Source organism: Aptenodytes forsteri, unplaced genomic scaffold (assembly GCF_000699145.1).
Source record: "Aptenodytes forsteri isolate BGI_AS27 unplaced genomic scaffold, ASM69914v1 Scaffold56, whole genome shotgun sequence".
Taxonomy (NCBI): Eukaryota; Metazoa; Chordata; class Aves; order Sphenisciformes; family Spheniscidae; genus Aptenodytes; species Aptenodytes forsteri.
This window is the reverse complement of record NW_008796213.1, coordinates 200,213-219,058: the sequence shown is the minus strand read 5'-3', so window position 1 is coordinate 219,058 and position 18,846 is coordinate 200,213. Positions and strand designations below refer to the sequence as shown.

Sequence of the window (18,846 nt, the reverse complement as noted above, 5' to 3'; positions counted from 1 at the left end):
CTATTAATATAACAGTCTGGCACACTATTTATAAATTGCTATTTGCTGGCATTCAAACTGTTCTTCAATCAATTCCATGCCAAAACCATTACATTAAAAGAACATTAAGCTTATGAAGTGAAGTACTTGGGTCAAAACATGGTAAAGCAGTACTTCTTTGGCGGCAGGGTCTGCTTTATACTTTACTACTTTATACTTTATACTACTTTATACAACATTTTGGCTTATCCATTGTATATGGCTGACACTCAGAAAACGAGACAACTGATTAATATGCTCACCTAACCTCACCATTCATAGCATGTAACCTTCCATCTTATATTACTGTATGCTACCAAAGAGTCAAGAACCAACCATCTTCAATATATTGCCTGTACAGTTCAGTAACCCAAAAAGCAGTCATATACCCCATAACTACACATGGTCAAACTGATCCCTAACTTCAGCTGACAGATGATAAAGGATGGGTTCCAGTACAGCTCTTCAACACAAGAGTTTACCTTTTCTTCCAGCACACATTCCTTACCCACTGCATGAATGAGGCTGTGATTTGGACTAGACCTCAGAATCAGCAGATAAACCTGCCTCATTCACTGTCAGCTGAGCAAAGTGTTCAGCACATCTTCACAGTATACTAATAAAAAAATTGCTATCTCTATGTTATTCTGAGAAGAATAGGAATCTTATTACCTGAATTACCAAACCATGTTTTATTAAAAAAAAGTGTTCTTTCCCCAGTAACAACAAAAGTTCAGCAACATACAAGTATCAAGTTATACAAGCGAAGTGTAGACTTTCCATCTTCCTATGTTTCTTGTAATTCTTTTGCAGATCAGTTCTGATTCCAAGCATAATCAAGAACAGCGTTTCCTTCCCTAACCTTATATTTTCTAAAATAAGGTTTGCATATGGAACTGCCTGAGAAAACTGTTCTAAATATGGTTAACTGTGGAGGACAGTGCTACGGCATGAGTGATCAAGAACTGAATTTTTGGATCTCTTACTCTGTTATATTCTGGAATCTACTACTCCCCAGTTGAAATCCAAATATGTCAAGTAACTAAGCACTCAACTACCCAAGATTATATTTTTTAAAAAACCACCAAAATAACATGGTGGGTTTTTTTTCCATACCAGAATATTTCTTCAAGTTCCATACCTCCATGACATGAAGGAACCTGTCCTCAGAGGGTGGATGAGTAGCCTGTAAAATCCGCCAAATATGCTGAGTCTCATCCAGTGATACCTCTAGTAGATCTCCTACCATCATTAAATCTTCTAGCTGAGCTTTCGCTCCAGGTGACAGCTCCAACACAGGGGGCTCCAAACTGCGAGGTACCAGTGGACTCTTCCGAGGCTGCTTCCTTGGAGTGCTAGAACCTTTCAGACAGGAGGTAAGTCATGTAAGGATAAAAGGAAGAGATCAAAACCAAAAGAAATGACATACTTTTTACAACAACAATCTATGGAGGGAGACAATCCCAAGCAAAAAACATTGACACAGGTTTATCTATCAGACATCAGGAAACTAACTGCAATGTAACTCTACTGTACCTTCTTACAGACAACATGTCCTCTATAACTAGCACAGGTAACAGAGCAGTTCCCCTCCTTACTCACTGCTCCATCCCAGCTGTCTGTTCAATTTTATCTCAATGTATACAAAAGCAAATACCTTGAGAGCAGCTTTTAGAAGCAGACGAATATGCATGTTCAGCACAGAATGAGGGAGCAGTCCACATGTGTGTCACCACTTCCTCTGATTTAATGGGGATTTCCTCATCACAAAACAAATTGGGCTCCAAGCTGCTAGAAGATTTTACACTGGCATTGTCCTGAAAAAGACCCACAGAAAACATGCAACATCTGGATCCAGAAAATACCTACTTCAAAGTAAATTCTACTAAGACTGACCAGTCTGCTGCTCCTAAAACCCTACTTTGAAGCACCCCACCAGAGACACCAAGACCATGTGCAAAAGGTACAAGTTACATCCCTACTTAAATAGTGGATGAACAGAGCAACTATGGAGACAGGTCAATAGATTTATAGCTAGTGCATGAGAAACACTTGACAAGTTTCCTCACTCAGCAGTCCCTCAAGTATGGTCTTCAGAAGTCAACATAATGAAAAGAGGCTAACTCTTAGCCTATGTAATTTTTTTGTCTTGAAAAATTTGACTGCAAGACCATAAAGACTGGCATCTTTAGTAAAGCAGGGGTATAGTGAGTAAATAATGGTTACTACAGAAAGAAGCAATTAAAGATCTTACAGGTGAGGAAAAAACAGGGCGTTCCAGCAGAGCTAACATCAACATAATGGCAAACGATCAAACGTTGGCCCTGGGATTGGGACTTTCATGGAGGTCTTGAACCATTTTAAGATAGGAGCAAACACTGAAAGGAAGAGGGCTGTAATACTTGAGACTGTTGTGAATATTTCCATGAACAGAATAATGATGGCATTGGCTTGTGCTTAGCTCAATGCATTGTGTAGGATGGATGCTTGTCTTTTTAGATACATCACGTTCTGAAATGGGACGCGTGCCTTCAGGTGCAGGTGGATCCATTAAGAGAAGAGAGATTAGGAATCTCTTAGCAGTGGGAGAATCTTTGTTTGACTTTGCACTACATTAGGCAGAGAATCCAGAGAAGGCACAAGCCCATCTGAGTAGATTCCCTGATGCCCCCTAGTACTAACTTTTCCCTCTTCCTACTCACCCCTGCAGGTGAAATTAATAAGGATAATCTCCTCAACCAGCTGTCTATTTCCACAGCACTTTCCAGAACTTAGCCACCCCATCACATTTGTGATGAAACTGGCCAACAGGTTAAACATACTTAACATGACACGTAAGACTGAAATCTTTCAGAAAACAATAAAAAACAAGAAGCTGGCTTAAAAGAAGAGAAAGGCTGTAGAGCAGTTATTGACAATATTTACCTGAAGATTAGCTGTGTGGGTCCCAAAATGGCCAACTCAGGAAATTGTACCACCCAGACACTGTCATTTCATGACATAAAAAGGGAGTTTAAGAATGGTAATCTCTCTCTGGCTTTCAGTTACACGTTTAAAAGGAAGTGAAGTGCACACTAATGATCTCAGTACAGAAACAGAAGTGGGAAATTCAGATTTAAATTGCCCAGATGAAAAGGGAGAATAAATATATTCAGAAAGAGGAAGATATTTCTCCCTACATAGTAAAGGTTGTATCTCGTACAATATCTTGTTCTGGATATCATATGATATTACATTAAAGAAAGTTCAGGGCCAATAGGGAAATTAGCAAAAAGATATCACCATTTGGTGGCCATAGGCAACACAGGTGCAAAGGCATGAGAAAAAATACATGAGACAAAAATGAAAGCAATTAAAGGTGAAGAAAATGTACAGTAAATTTGACCAGTGAATCAGTCTGCTTGGAACAAATCTTAAAACAAGTCTAGCTATTGCACTCATAATGAAGTATTTCCTGGCAAGAATCACGTTTTAATTAGAAGAAGCACAATATAATCAAACAGGCCTTTTCATATCTGTTTTTGTAACTACTGTTGTACTTGAGATGTCCGAGACCGTGGTTTTCGAAACATAAGTCTGTGGACCCTTAGGGATCTGAGGATTACTTCTACAGGGTCCACAAGAAGTTAAGAGCAAATTCATGATGCATCATGATCTATATGCTTTTTTTTTTAAAAAAAAAGCACATCACTCCACTGGAGAACGTTTATAGATCATAAACTGAAAAAACCCAACCCTTGAAAGCCAACAGTATAACAATAATTAAACTCTGAGCAACTTTGCTATTTCTTTTGAACTTTGCTGCTCCTAGTTTAGACCTGAAGAATTTGGTCGCCTGAAAATCAGTCTTCCATTCCAACCATGTTAGCTGGCCTAACAAAAGACATTTCTGGTCCCTATCAGCTTTGCTTCAACAGATTTTTACTTTTAGGTTTTTACAATTACATACGGTGATGGACACCCAAATCAAAAGGGTTAAGTAACAAATTTTGAAATCACGACAACAGAATCATTAAACAAATGAAATTACACTCCTGCAAAACCCTCAGATCTTGACAAGCATATGCCATCTTTCTTGACATATCCTTTATCACAGCCTTAGAAAATGCCACATCTTTCAGAAATGCCTTATTATGACTCCTGATGCAAAGAACAGTTTGGAAATTTTTTTTTTAATAAAAAAATAATAAATAATGTAATTAAAAGCTGTAACACCCAATTGCAATGTACTCTTGTTGGCATTTCACATGGGACTGTAAGACAAATGTGTGTATTTGCATAAAGCTGCTTAAAAACAAAATACTAAAAATAGGAGATTGAGGCAAATCATACCTAGAAAATTTGCTGTCCCTTTATAAACCAGAAAATCTGCCTTAGAAGAATTTACATGACCACACTGTCTTTTAAGTTAGCATCTTTTAAGGTAGATATGACACTGTCGCTAGAAAGAAAACACTGCACAACAAGAAACAGTGCCATTGCTTTTGTCTCTACATGTATCAAAAGGACATTTCAGAAGTTCTGAAGTGAAATACATCACATTGAAAATATTTGGCTACCTCTACGATTGCCTTTTCTTATGACAGTTCTTCTCTAGTTAAAATATTTTAAAAATTTAACTGCAGTTACAATTTCTGAACTGAATCCAGACAGTAATTTTACAACACAATCCAGACATCTATTCCTGAATATTTCCACACATCCAAAATTGAACACATGTACCTCCTTTATATGAGGGTTGAATGAAGAGAAAGGTTATGAAAACATGAAGGAAGCTCTGACATCAGGAAGCTTTTTATAGGGCATGCAGTTTCCAAAGACTAATTTTTTTGCTGTAGCAAAAACTGTTGAAGAGCTCTCCATATAGACATTTACTCATACTTATGATTCATGATATCTCTGAATGGGCCATAAAGACAATGTTCATCCTCCATGGTATTATAAATACAAATCCCTTGAGAAGTGTATCTTCTTCCTTAGCTCTAAAAAACACCTTTTGAAACTCAAACAGGACATTTGGAAATTTTAAATAAAAACATTACAAAACTTCCCAATAGTCCAGAACTGAGACATTCAGATAAAATCAGTAAGTACCTCTTCTGCAACAGGAGCCAGGGCAGAATGTACAGAGATAGCTTAAGATACAAAAAATATTCTGAAATAAATTTAATGAATAAAAACCAGGTGCTCTGGATTAATTCCATGCAGACAAGCCACATTGGATTACTTACCTTTATGTCATAGCCATACGTCTCCCTGATGTCTTCATCAGAGTCTGTCTCTTCATCGTCGTAATCCAAAGTCTGCCGTGGGGATGAGGACACACTCCCTATCACTCTGTTAAAGGCTGATTGCTGGAAACTAGTCAAGTGTCCCTAAAATAAAAATGGAATATGGGAATGAAACAATAAAATTTCCAGAAAAATCTATAAAAAAGCTAAAGAGTTACTGACGAAGAGAACAGTGGTTCTTTTGGCCTGAGGATAACTGCCTGGACAGTCACAGCAAGATGTGAAGAGAGAGAGCGAAATATCCAAGGAAAAGGTTCTATTAGATTTTATTTCTATGTTTTTGAATAATAGTGACTAGAAAGATCTAGATACTGCTGCTAAGTGCTACCAAATTATAGCCTGTGGTTGTACAAACTTCTTCACCACAGCATCATCTGTTCTCAACCTCAAGATGAAGAGCTCAGCTGTAAAAGTACCAGTGTTTGCCTATAGTCCTCACTGAAATTTACTAACAAAACACCAAATGCCTAAGAATGACAATCCATAAGAAATTATAAATATTGAGACCTTTGATTCTGTCAAGAGGGAAATGGAATTTGGACACCAAAGTAGCCACTGCTTTACACATCTTCAGGCCCTTAGCCAGCTGTTATATCTGAACCAATGTTTCTTACAAGCACCTTCAGCAGTTGCTATTGACAAGAAGTACAAAGCAACAGACCTGTTCCTGGAGCAGCATGTAACTGACTGAAGCCAGCCATAGCCTGACACTGAGGAGCACTGAACTAAGTAATTTTGATATGTCTAATTCTCAGCTTTTAACTATCTCTCCCCTCTCCCCCAAGCTTCTCCAAGAAAGAAAAGGCATTTCGACACACTGAAAAAGGACAAGCACGATAAAGAGCAAGATATTCACATCCCTACCTGCAGGTCTGGGTTAGCTGCTGCTTTCTGTAGCTCTGCACTGATTATTTTCTCTGTTTTCTCCCGTGCTGCCTGCTCCACCATTCGCTGGCTGAGCACAGAAAGCTTAGCCAAAGCAGAGGACAACTCGTCAGTGGCCAAAGCCTGCCGCGCTCGGTCCTGCCAACTCATGGCACGTTCTGTCAAGCACTGCAATGCTTCCCCTTCCGGCAGCCGTACAGGCAGCTTCTGCAGGGACACCAGCAGAGACAGTATTGTCTCAAGCCGTGGCCTTCGAGAACGCATGCAAAGCGGACACAGAAACTTCACTTCTTTGGCCTGCCAACTAGAGCCCTTCTTCTGAGAGCTTGTTTTGGGAAGGGGCACGCAGCCACTATGAAACCAGTCTTTGCACAGCTCACACTGTAGCATGAATCCACTAGCTGTTTTGCGGCAGATACAGAATTTGACTTCTTCGATTCGATCCACCATAGTCATCTTGGCCAGGTTAGCTGCCCTGAGAGCATGCATGGCTTCAATCTCCTTCTGTTCCCGCTCCTTGAATATAGCCACCTACCCAAAGACAAAAAACAGTTCATGACCTTCAGAGCTAAGAGAGATTACATTTTATTAGTAATGTAGGAAAAGAAAAAAATCACCTATCAAGAGATCTTCCTAGTTAAACTAGCCCAAAATTTAGGAATTGTGTGATCTAATTAAAATACCTCCTCCTCAATTACTCATTACTCCCCTGAGTCCTTCTGACAGAGATTCTATGTAAAATTTAGATAACCTTCTCCATATCTACAAAGTTTCTGAAGTTCATAATTAAATCTGCCGTAAGGCCACCAGAAGAACAGGTTTTGACTCCAGAAGAGAAGTCAGAATCGGTTCCATCCATCTGTCTACCGAGACAATGCAGCTGAGCATTGTTTCAATGTTGACTCAGCACCAGGAACATCTGAGTGACCACGTATCTTCCTGAAGCAACTTGCATTTCCTCAGTGTCTCCATTCAAGTAACTATAACAAAGCATACTAAGGTAAAACAGACTGTGTATAAGCCACATTAATGAGCCTGCATATATTTTCTTTGTTCCCGGAGAAAGGGCAGCCAGATGACAGCAAATTCTTCTGATAAGCTGCATCAATATCCTCCCAACAAGGAAGAATCAAATACAACATTCCCCACAGCCCAGTTTCTATGACCAAGCACTTAACAGGCTGCCCTCAAAATCAACCTAACCAAATATGTCTTGGTACTGTTTAAGGTAGAGCTGCGCCTCATTCCACATTATTTTGATGGGATTTCAATAAATGTTCATAATACTAGATGAGCAGCCACAAATATTAACCCAAGAGCATTTAAGTCTTACACATAGCCCAGTACATATTAAATACCAGCACTTATACTCTGAACTGTGCTTCCCTCTACTTTCACTGCAATTAAAGCTGAACTATATTCTTGTGTCAAACATCATATTATGAGATACTTGTTTCAGTGAAATTCATTTATCAGTTCTTCCATAAGATTTCTACACAAATTAGAGACAAATTAAACCCACGTATCAGGAGACACTACCTTTCATTGCTCCTTACCACAGCTGCAGTGTCCCTGGCCTCCTCTAGCCCATCCTCCAGTTCACTTAGGGATTCCAAGTCAAGATCTTTCTCCTTTTCCTTCTCCATCAACTCTTTTGCCCTCTTTCGCCTATTCTTACTGCTCCCATAAACACCAATATCAGTCCGAGGGCTCAGAACCTGTAACCACCAAGAAAACTTACACTGTCAGAGTCAAGGATGCCAAGAACAGTAAAAAGTTCTAATTTATAATGTTATGATTTCAGGGACATATATGAGAACATCTAATAAAGGAATTACAACAGTCACCAGAGAGCAAAACATACTCAGCAATCTAACACCTTTGATATCTGTCAATTAACGCTAGAAAGAGGAGAAAAACAGAAATAGATACAAGTATTTCACACGTATGGAATGTGAATGTAATCAGCACCACAGTGATGTGGCAGGTCAACTTGAAAGCCACTGTGTTTTCATGATTAAATTACAAAATCTATTCAGATTAAGCTGTCATACATATAGCTAACTGAAATACTGTACGCAGTTAGATATCAGTAGTTTAACATTCACTTCAAGCACCTTCATCAATTGCAAGCCTTAAAGATCTGCCATGATTTCATATTTACATCAGCAATTTGGTGGCTGAAACAAAACTAAAAAATACGCTATAAGCCTTTCAATATCAAAGATGAGAGGCTTCAAAGCAGTTTTAAGGACAAGAATTAAATTTTAAGTAATCTTGATTAGTTGGAAGGCATACTTAAATATAAAATCTAGCAAATTAAATTCAATATAGGAAAGTTCAAATTGATACATTTAGGAAAACAGTCAAATGCAAAACCAGAACATATATATTAAGTAAGTAGTTAGGCAGAAGAACACAGAGAAAAAAATTTGGACCTAGAGTCATAAACTGAACAGAAATCAGTGTGATGTTGTTCCAGTAGGGGCAGATCCCATTGGGAAACATTAAACAGCAGTATCCCCTATGAGACACAAGGTGTAATAACTGCACTTCACGTGGCACTAGGGAAGCCACAGTGAGAGGATTCTGTCTGGTTTTGGACATCGCACAAAGTGAATACAAACCGCAGAGAATAGCGACAAGATAAGAGTATGAAAAATACAGCCTACAAGAAAGCGTTGAAAGAACTGGAATTGTTTTCCCTGGAAAAGGGAAGCCTGTCAAGTAGATATGATAAATCTTCAAACACATGAATGATTTTCATTAAAACAAAGACAGTGACTACATTCATTGAAGTGAAATAAACAGTAGCTGACTTAATTTTTCTTATAGTTAAACAGCTTATAAAATACCTAATCTATTTTCTTAGAATTTAAGCAGTGGAACAAGTTAAACACTCATCAACTAAAGACAGCTTCTACGTCCATTTCTCAGGCATACATTTCTACAATTACACAAAAAGAGAAATCCTTTTCTTTCCCTCCCAAAAAGGAGAGTTTTAATCTGTTTCTTCAAAAGTAACAGTTCTATACATAGAACAAGACTAGCCAAAAAGACTTTTTGCCTTTTTCATTCTTTTCACCTGAGAACAGCTGAAGTTTTTTATCATATTTATTCTCAAAAGGAGCTGTAATCTACTGTAATTGAACCAGCTGTTCCCTCCAGACTGCAGAGGGCCATCAAGATCAGTTTCTGAAGGCTGACAAAGAAGTGTCTGTTACTCACCTGTAACAGACTGTAGCTTGAGTTCTTCTTCAGGAAGGTCCTTCCTGTGCGCTCTCTCCAGGCACGTGCTGCAGCTACCTGTGATTCCAGCTGCGGCAGGGCATCAAGACGCACTGGTATTGGGCGGCCTTTGGCAGACAAGCTCTCCAGTTGCTCCAGGTAGGCATAGTTGCTCCCGTTCTGGGGTAAAAAGAAATTTTTCTAAGCCAACGATTCCACCATTATATCAGCGGCCAGCTTAATTTCAAGCCATACACTATTTTATCTCTGACTAAAATAGAGTTCCATAGGAAAGGAAAGGAGGGCAGGGTTTTGATCTTACTGATAATTTTAAAACTATCTCATACAGTTTTTATTTTAACAGCCATTCTGACACGGCCAGCTGGCTTACGGAGTAAGACAACATTTCATTTCTAGATGGTTGTCTTAAATGCTGTCTGCTTAACAGCAAGCTCAACAGCAAACTACAATATCTGAGAGTTGTACAGGGGCTGATGTGAAATCAGTTGGGATTCTCACTTCAGTTCCCAACAAATACCTGATACAAGAATAGCAGTTGCAGTCCAGAGATCAACACCTAGAAATACCACAGAAGCCATGTCCCTTTTGGATCAAGTTATGTGGGTAGAGAAATAGAAGGGGGGGACTACTGAACTAACAATGTTATAACTTCATCTATTTCAGATAGAAAATTTCAGCCATCAGTACCGTTAAATCTTACACCATTTTGGGGAGAAAAAACAAACAAAACACCCCATTGTCATAGCCAGCTCCAAAACTGAAGACCTGTGAGCAGAACATCTTCCGCTGCACCTGAGTATTTCCAGTGACAGTATGCAGAACGGTTTCAATACCGAGTAAGGCCCTTTGAGAGTTACATTTGTATCATAATGAATTTGCCGGCTTTTACATCCCCCATGAAATGCACAAAAGGAAGGGAAATAGAAATTGGATAGCCAATGGGGAAACAGCAGCACATAAAGAAAAAGGAATTCAAGCACACGAGCTATGGTAAGCACATTTAACAGTTATAGTAAGGTTTCCCTTCAGGTGACCTTTGTGGGTAGAGGGGCTAGGAATAAAGAACGTGTCTAAATAAAAGGATGCAAGCAGAAGATTCCAGTCCCTGCTGTAACCCCTACCTGAATGGCCTCCACTTTGGCTGTCCAGTCTCTAGCCCGCTGCAGGGCTTCTTTCAGTGCCAGCACATTGGGCAGGTAAGCAGGGATGTTCTTTGCTTCATTCACGATGCCCTCCAGAGCCATCATACTTTGGCGTGGTCTAGAGTAAGAAAAACCCAATTCCAGCCTTCTCCCACAATGTCAGTCAACTAAAGACATAAATTTGACAGGCTGGTGATGCAACTTCATCACTACACTGCAGTGTAGGATACCATGGCTCTATTCTTGGAGGATGCTACTGGCTACCAAGTAACAAGAGAGGTGAGAAAGCTGATGGTCTTTGCACAATCAAGTTTAAAAGGGCACAGCATTAGACCTCCTTAACATCGAGGAAGCTGTCTTGCATAGCATACTCAGTGTTTTTTGTTGCGGGGGATGAATAGCAAAGACAGCGGCAATTCACAGCCTCCTGCCGCTGTGCAGCATGACAGGGAATCAACTCTTCTGCAACTCATCAGCAACCTCAAATCCAAATCTTGAGCAATCAAACAGCTGGGAGGTGAAAAGAAAAGCACTACAGCTTCAAAGCCCCTACTTTTCACCACACTCCTCAACAGAGGCTGAGAATCCCTGAAGTGTGTGACCTATAAGAACAGTTTGCAAAGGAACACTCACCTGGCCTGCAGGCAGACCTTGGCCTTCTCCTCCCACCTCTCCGAGACTGTAAGCAGCTCTTGCAGCTCAGCCATGGCTTTCTCTACAGCATGGTGTGGTGCCAAGCCCACACCCGAGTCAATCAGCTTCTTCATCACATCTAGGGTGACCCTCTGGGGATCCAAGAGGGTGGACCTCACCTCATCCAGCCACCGTGCCTGCTGCAGTTCTTGCTTCAGCCTTGGCAGTTCAGGAAGTTCTACATAAAGGCCAGAGCCCATGTCTATCAACTCCTGCAGCTTGGAAGAGTCTGGGATCTCATCCATCATAGCTTCTTGAGCACGCTCATGAAATTCTTCCACATCATCAAGCAGATTCTGAAGTAACATACAGTACAAATCAATTAGGAAAAAACACCCATAGAATCAAAAGGGAAAGTTGACTGAAGGATCAGTCAGCTGCGAATTTGTATGTGATCATCACATAATCAGTCAGAGCTTCTACACACACTGCCAGCTAGTTTGTCACAAACCATCAAGTCTGGCACATATTAAGTAACAGACCGTCTAAACTCATTTGGCCTAATGTTTCAAACACTATGCATATTAGGTGGATGAAACTCTGCACCTAAAATAGTATAACTGCAACTAACTACAGCTGCCAACAAAACAGAGTATTAAGCACTGCCCAGTCGACATTAATTTTAAAATAGTGGGGGGAAAGGGGACTCCTGCCAACAGATAGCTCTTTCAATCTAGTGTCAGGGGCATTACAGTAATGATGGTAATACACAACAGAACACAACATGCTGAGGAAAAAGAACAAGCCAGAGTTGTACGAAGACATGAATACCAAAAGATCACTAAAATAACAACGGTCAGGTTTTAAATTACTAATTCCTAAAGCAGGCCCACTACTTAAACACACCTGGGTTTTATCCCAAAAAGGAAAGAAATGAAAATGCAAAACCCACTAATGAAAGGAGACACTTTCACAGGAATCCAACTGCACTGCTGCAGTTGTCCTCATCCTCATGTTTTGGCACTGCAATGAAAAAAGTCAAAGCAAGCAAGCAGACAGGAAAGAATCTCTGCAGGAGATTCATTCAAGGACATTCAACCAGTATACTCAATTTGTAAGAGACTCAGGAGTGAATCAAGAGACAGGTATTTCTGATAGCAAGCCGATGGCACAATGAGCAGCAAAACCTGCATTTCCTAACCCTTAGCTTACTGCCCTTTTTGTCTGATGCTGCTTTTCATGACTGTCTGGAAACCAGAAGGCATTGCAAAAAAGAACAAGATCCACATTATAAGGATTTTGATTGAGGGAACATATGCCGAATGCTTCATAGTGACAACAGTAAATTATTACAGTTTAATAATTATAATGCCTTTTGTGTTAGAAAAGACTCATCATCGAACATGACAATCATTTTGCAATTCATCACGATGTATAATTGCATTCAAATGCCATGCTGAAAGTTAGCAAGGGCTTAGGCATAAATGATCATTATCTGACTTCATTCAGAAACTAAGAGACTATGGTTCGTAACCAGTAAAATGATAATATTTGTTTTATTGGTTAGTGATTATGTTGAAGCTACAAGAACATACACATCCCCAGATGGAGTACTTTAACAGAACTAGTTTCCTAAGGCTGGGGAGGGGGAAGAGAGAGACTAGCTGGGTGAAAATGTTTAGACAAAAATACGAATTAAAACTGTTAAGAGTTTATTCTATGTCCTCAGCTCTGTCATCTACAAATTATGTCTTAATTAGAAACAGGTTTTAAATACACTAGAAACAAAAAAACTCCTTTGAGAACAACCTTATAGGTCTATTAATAGATGATGATAAAATTTCATGAATAAACATGAGTAAATATTTCTGGTTTATATTTGGAAGGAAGTGCAGTAAAATCTTCCTATCATATGAGGATGATAATATACTTTCCACTCTATTAGCTGCTGGGAAACACATTAAAGAACACCTTTGAAAGATAAAGATTAGAGTCAACAGGCCTGGAAAATCTGTATCCTGGAGTTCTATAGTTTTCTGAAGGTACCTGTTTTCAGCAACAACATGCCAGTATCAAAGACAAGAAGCAAGTCCAATATAAAGTCTCTCCATGATATCAACAATGAACTACCATGGAAAAGTTAATACAGAATTCATGAATGAAGAAGGACATAACCTACACTAGGAAACACTTATGGAAGAGGCCTTCTCAAACAAGACTATTACGTTTGGTTATGTAGGGGTAGCTGCACATACGGTAATTTTTAGAATTTTAGGACCTCAATCTAGCAGTATAGAACATTCTTCTTAAAATTGTATCAACAGGGAATACACGGGTTAATAAATTGTTAACATACATCTTAAAAACCATTTCTCAAGGTGAAAAAAAATCTTTATTTATTAAGGATTTTTCTTGAAGGAGTTTTCCAGAAGTTGGTTAGTAGGCAAAACACTATTTAACATTTCATCATCAGTGACACAGAAACAAATTAAGATTACTGCTGAAAACACTTGCTATGATACAGACTGCCAGAGTGATAAACGACAATAGCAGCCAGGGGAATCAGTATGATCTGGATTACTTATTAGGCTAGATTCATTCGAAGACAGGTGCAAAGATATATATGAAGGACAAGAAATGCAGGCCATGCATACGGATTAAGGGGGCTGTAACCTGGAAGGCAAGGCTGAGATATATTTACTGAACAATTGTCAATGTGGTACTGCTTTCCCTCTCCCCTGAAGAAGCACACCAATATAACCTTCAGAAGTTTCTACCAAAACATATAAAGGGTAGGATTTAACTGGAAATTCCACCACTATAGATCGCATTAAAGATGCTGGAATAAGAGTAACTGGTTCAGAGAGATAAAACTGGGCTGCCTGGACAGTGACAAGGTGGGCAGGATCTTTTTCTCTTGATTTACCTACAGTGAGACCACCACATCTGACCATACCCACTGCAACAGGCACCATAAAAAGTCTATGCATAGTCAAGTGAAGTGCTCTGTTCAGTTGCCTACACGCTGACTGCCATGTGCAATACCCCACTCTGTCTGAGATTGCCACACAAGAGCTAAGGTATTCCTCCATAATGGCAATGGAGGCCAGGTGGAATACTTTAGAGCATCTCACAGGTCACTAGATACCCATGTTTAGGCTACCAAATTGAGCCGCACATATTCAGCTGCTATGACTATACTAGCATAAAAGTACAAACGCCATCATTGCCCACTTAGAGACATGCTTGCAAACGAGCAGGAAATACATGTTACCATTCCATTATGGACAGACAGCAACATGTCATCAGCAAAACTTCAATGACAACCGCAAGATTACCCAGTAAAGCAGGGAGACACTGAGCTAGATGCATCCAGAGTATTTTACTTCCTTTCTTGAGGCCACAGATATCATTGCAAAGCAGCTACTTGCTTTATATTAGAAGCTAGAAATGAAACACCCCATTCAATCCATCTCTGCCAGTGAAGGACTGATTCTTAAAAGCAAAAAAAAATAAAAGGCCTTTCATCCTTTACATGAGGAAATATTATCTGTTTAAAAAAAAACCAAACAAACCACAAACAAAACAGAAGAAAGTAAAAAGCATGACACTTAGGATATATTCGAGGAGCAGATGTAAACTTACCTTTACTTGTCGGGCCTGGCTGATAACACAGGGCAGGCTAAACAACTGCTGTACAAATGCTTTAAGCTCCTCCATAGTTAACTTGGTCCGCGTCCTTCCACTATCTTGGCTCTGTCTGCTGTATGAATGGACAAAATTAAGCAGTATTACGTGAGAGAGATGATGATGATCCTTGGATTTACTCACAGGTGACAGAAAGTCAAGATTACTGAGAAGTTACCAAAAAAATTCCATCACTTGAAAACTCAAAAAACCCATAGTCCACAAGAATTCCAAAATCTTGAAAACTAAATTTAATGTAATTCCTCTAAGCATCTTCAAGAGAATTTACCCTGCTCTTCAGAGGTAGGAATGTCTAGATGACTTTCAGATTGGGTTTGTTCCAAATAGGTAGAAGAACATAGCCCCAAAAAGCTTGCTTTAGGCAGCTCAAGAAGTTGACTGCCATGACAGGCACTGACAAGAAGTCTCAGCTATGTAACAGCAACAAGCTCTGAAAAGAAGTCTTGTTTTCTAGAGCACTCTCTCTTGCAGCCAGGAAACTATTGAAACTGGCCTTGCAACAGGAAGAGTGCTACTGAGTAGGACATGTTCTGCAAAGACATTCCCATTAAATATCACTCACAGCAAGTATCACAAGCCCACTGAATGCAGTAAAAGACTTAAAAGTGACACACTGCACAAATTAAACACTTGGTATACATATCACTGACAGGCACAACAATTTCACAAGCAGGACAGATTTTAAAACACTGAAGAGTTGTTCCCTGCTAATGAATCTACATTTTATTGCTATAGAACATTAAAGAAAAACAAAATTTGATCTTTCAACCTATGACGTTAAATATAGTTGTAAAAGCAGAATTTAGATTAATGATCAAATATAATTACACACCATGTAAAACTTAAAGGGGGGAAAAAAAGAACACTGCAGACTTTGACTAGCTATGACAGACAGTGAGAAGGAGTGGTGGCTGCACTGGACCTGCTGTGCCTCCAACACTCTGCGCGAGAGTGAACGGGGTGTGGTGCTCCAAGAGACACCACCACAGGAGGGCACACTCCGAAACATCACACTGGCATCCTGTCCCTAGTCCAACCATGGACTGCCACAGCATGAGATGGTGCACAAAAAGATGTAATTATCCCTGCCTATGGAAACTCACAACTTTCAACAGCAGGGAGAGATACAGGATTAGAATATTGGACAAATCTTCACAGCTGCGCGTTACCTATTTTTCAGGTTTATATATAATCAGATGCATAAGGGATACATTTTCTTTTGCTACATTTGACCATGAGTTTATTGCTGCTTTAATCCCTGTCAATTTGTTCTGTCTGAGCACTCATTTTTAATTTGCGTTAATAACCTTATCGTTTGTGTAAATGTGATCCTTCTCAACGTATTAAATATGAACATAAATGTTAAAGAAGCTGAACGTGACCTCTATATTTAAATTTCCTAACACTGTTCATCAAAGAGGTTTCAAAGTCTTTCTCAAACCTCAATTTTGTAACATACTGCTATTTAGCATAGAACAGCCCTCAGACATGTATACAAGACCTTTTCTTTGCCCCATGGCATTCCTTTCAGCTTTAGATCAGACACACCCTTGAAAGTTGTCAAATCTTTCTACCCTTTGTGTTTCTTGGGATAGTGCTGGAAATCCACCAAATAAATTAACTGAAGGCAAGTCTGTTGAGGGAAGGCTGACACACTCCAACAGCAGGAGGAGGAAGAAGGAGCAACAGACCAGGAACAGCTGGGAGCTACCAAAATAATTAAACTTCACTAGGAACAGGGCAATGCAACCTCTGTAGCATTGCTTCCCTCGCCCAGACCAGAGTTCTAAAGTTACCATACCTCTGTGGTAGTGGGATTCTACAAGCAATAAAAACCAACCAGGAGAGCCTTCCTTCCCCTTCAAATACAGCAAAAATGCTTCTCTATTTTATAACTTTCCAGTTACATCAGGTATTATGCTTGGATCTATGGTGTAACTAACGCTTCAGTGTTCAAATTCAAGCAATTATGATATGCATTATGTTCTGAGTAGCAAAGTTCAGTATTATAATTAACAAGGTATTTACTTTTTACTCCCTCCCTTGAAAAGTCTTAAGGTATACACAAAAACTACACATGCAAAAAAACCAACTACAAAGCCAAAACTTATACTCAACAGAGGAAACACAAGCTATAAAAGTTTACCATACAACCACTGGCACAAGAATTACGGTCACCTGATCAAATTCTTTTCTATGGGACTTTTATTCAGTGCACAGAATGCATGGGAGAAAAGGAAGAACACGTTGCTGTCTGCTCATGACAGCAGAACAAGGGGACACATCCAGCAGATTGCTGAGGTAGGGCCAGTGGACAGAGTAACACTTAGGCAGCCACAGACAAGGCAGGCAAGACAAAGAACTAAGGGAGACTAAACTGCCAGAAGTCACCGAGGCAAGCCACTACTTTTCAGCCACACATCACTGACTCCCATGGTCCTTCCCAAGAAGTGCAAGACTGGCTCAAACTACGGACTGTTTTTGCTCTCTGCACTGCTCTGCTCCCCCAGATCCTTTTGTCCCAGTCAATGCTGGCAAGACACATTTCCTTTGCATCTTCCAGTAACTCCACCAGCATCATAACACATTCTGCAACTTAAAGAACAGCTGGCAAAATCATAAATATTTTTGAGAAATGCTGTACCAGAAGATACAACTGCGCTTGCCTCACCAACCGTAATAGGCATTTCCTACTTTTCAAGCATTTTGCTTTGCAATGTTTTAACAGATTTTTCTTTCCATAGCTTTAAGCTATGTACTTAGCTATGCTACCTAAAATACAAACATTCATCTCAAGACTTACTTTCATTACATTTTTCTTCTAGTTGTCTTTCCCTACAACTCTCCCACACATTCAGAGAAATACCTGATCAGCGATCAAACCCACAACTTCTCCAAAGGATTTCACATTTCAGTACATAAGTCAGCTGAAAACAGTACGTTTAACACATTCCAACCAAGTCTACTTTTCTGGCCCTTTGTGTCACTGTATCTGCCTCTCCTACCTCTCAATGAGTCACAGCACTAAGGGCAGGAAACACGGAAAGAAGTTAGTAGCCAGTGAGACCTCGAGGTTCTTACATTTCCAGGTCCAATCAAGTAACAAAACAGACAGATGGGAACTGTTGAGAAAGTGCCTGTCCTACCTGTGTTTTTGCTTTTTGCTCAGAAGCAGCTGTGCTACTGAAGCACAGGTCTCTGCTTCTTTCACAGCATCTCTGAGCCTGCGGAAAAGATCATTCTCTGGGTATTTCCTGTCTTCAGCATCCTCCAACATTACTCTCAGCTCGATCACATCTGTAACAACAGTACATAAATAAGTTGTATGCAAAAACAAAAGATATTTTAGACTGCTTCAAAGGCCTTCAATCAAGGTTCCAACAGGCTAGTTCAATTTGAAATGCACAATGATGAGTTGCATTACACTCTCAGATTAGCTCATTTCTGTTTTCCACTAAACAATACACAGTGTTTCTCTCATTAAATTAGAACACAGAACAAATGTAGGAGTTTCAGGACATCTTACTATGAACAACAGAAGTCTGACCTTTCTTGTGGTTGAGATTGGCAGACAGAGCCTCTGTAACTCTACTGACCCAAGTGTCATAAGACTGTGCTCTAACTTTCACTCCATACAGCAAAGAAGGAAGGTCTTCTAGTGGGTACCGGTACCTGGAGATATGGAAGGAAGATACAGAAAGAGTATTAACGCCCATACAAAAGCCAAGATATTGCTTATATTCAGTTTTGCCAGCTACAACAAGGCCAGAAAGACAGAACATGTATAATACCTGCTGCCTTGGAACCAAGAAACAAGCAAAGAGGAAGAAAATACTCCTTAAATAAAGGAAGAGAGAAGTATGGCCAAATATTGTTATTTGGTCACTGGTCTCCAGCAAACTACTGAATATGGAAGAAAA

At 39.6% G+C, this 18,846-nt stretch overlaps 1 protein-coding gene across 1 annotated transcript in view; it reads right to left on the bottom strand.

The window, feature by feature from the left end:
• KDM5A (lysine demethylase 5A) overlaps window positions 1–18,846 on the bottom strand; it is a 49,491-nt gene that overhangs the window by 6,320 nt on the left and 24,325 nt on the right. The window contains exons 15-25 of the mRNA XM_009288317.1: window positions 18,474–18,598; window positions 18,073–18,223; window positions 14,864–14,981; window positions 11,219–11,574; window positions 10,565–10,703; window positions 9,423–9,602; window positions 7,751–7,912; window positions 6,174–6,725; window positions 5,250–5,393; window positions 1,676–1,835; window positions 1,160–1,380 (exon numbers count right to left, since the gene is read on the bottom strand). Of these exons, the coding sequence (XP_009286592.1) occupies window positions 1,160–1,380; window positions 1,676–1,835; window positions 5,250–5,393; window positions 6,174–6,725; window positions 7,751–7,912; window positions 9,423–9,602; window positions 10,565–10,703; window positions 11,219–11,574; window positions 14,864–14,981; window positions 18,073–18,223; window positions 18,474–18,598 (2,308 nt within the window). The remainder of the gene's footprint in view (window positions 1–1,159; window positions 1,381–1,675; window positions 1,836–5,249; window positions 5,394–6,173; window positions 6,726–7,750; window positions 7,913–9,422; window positions 9,603–10,564; window positions 10,704–11,218; window positions 11,575–14,863; window positions 14,982–18,072; window positions 18,224–18,473; window positions 18,599–18,846) is intronic.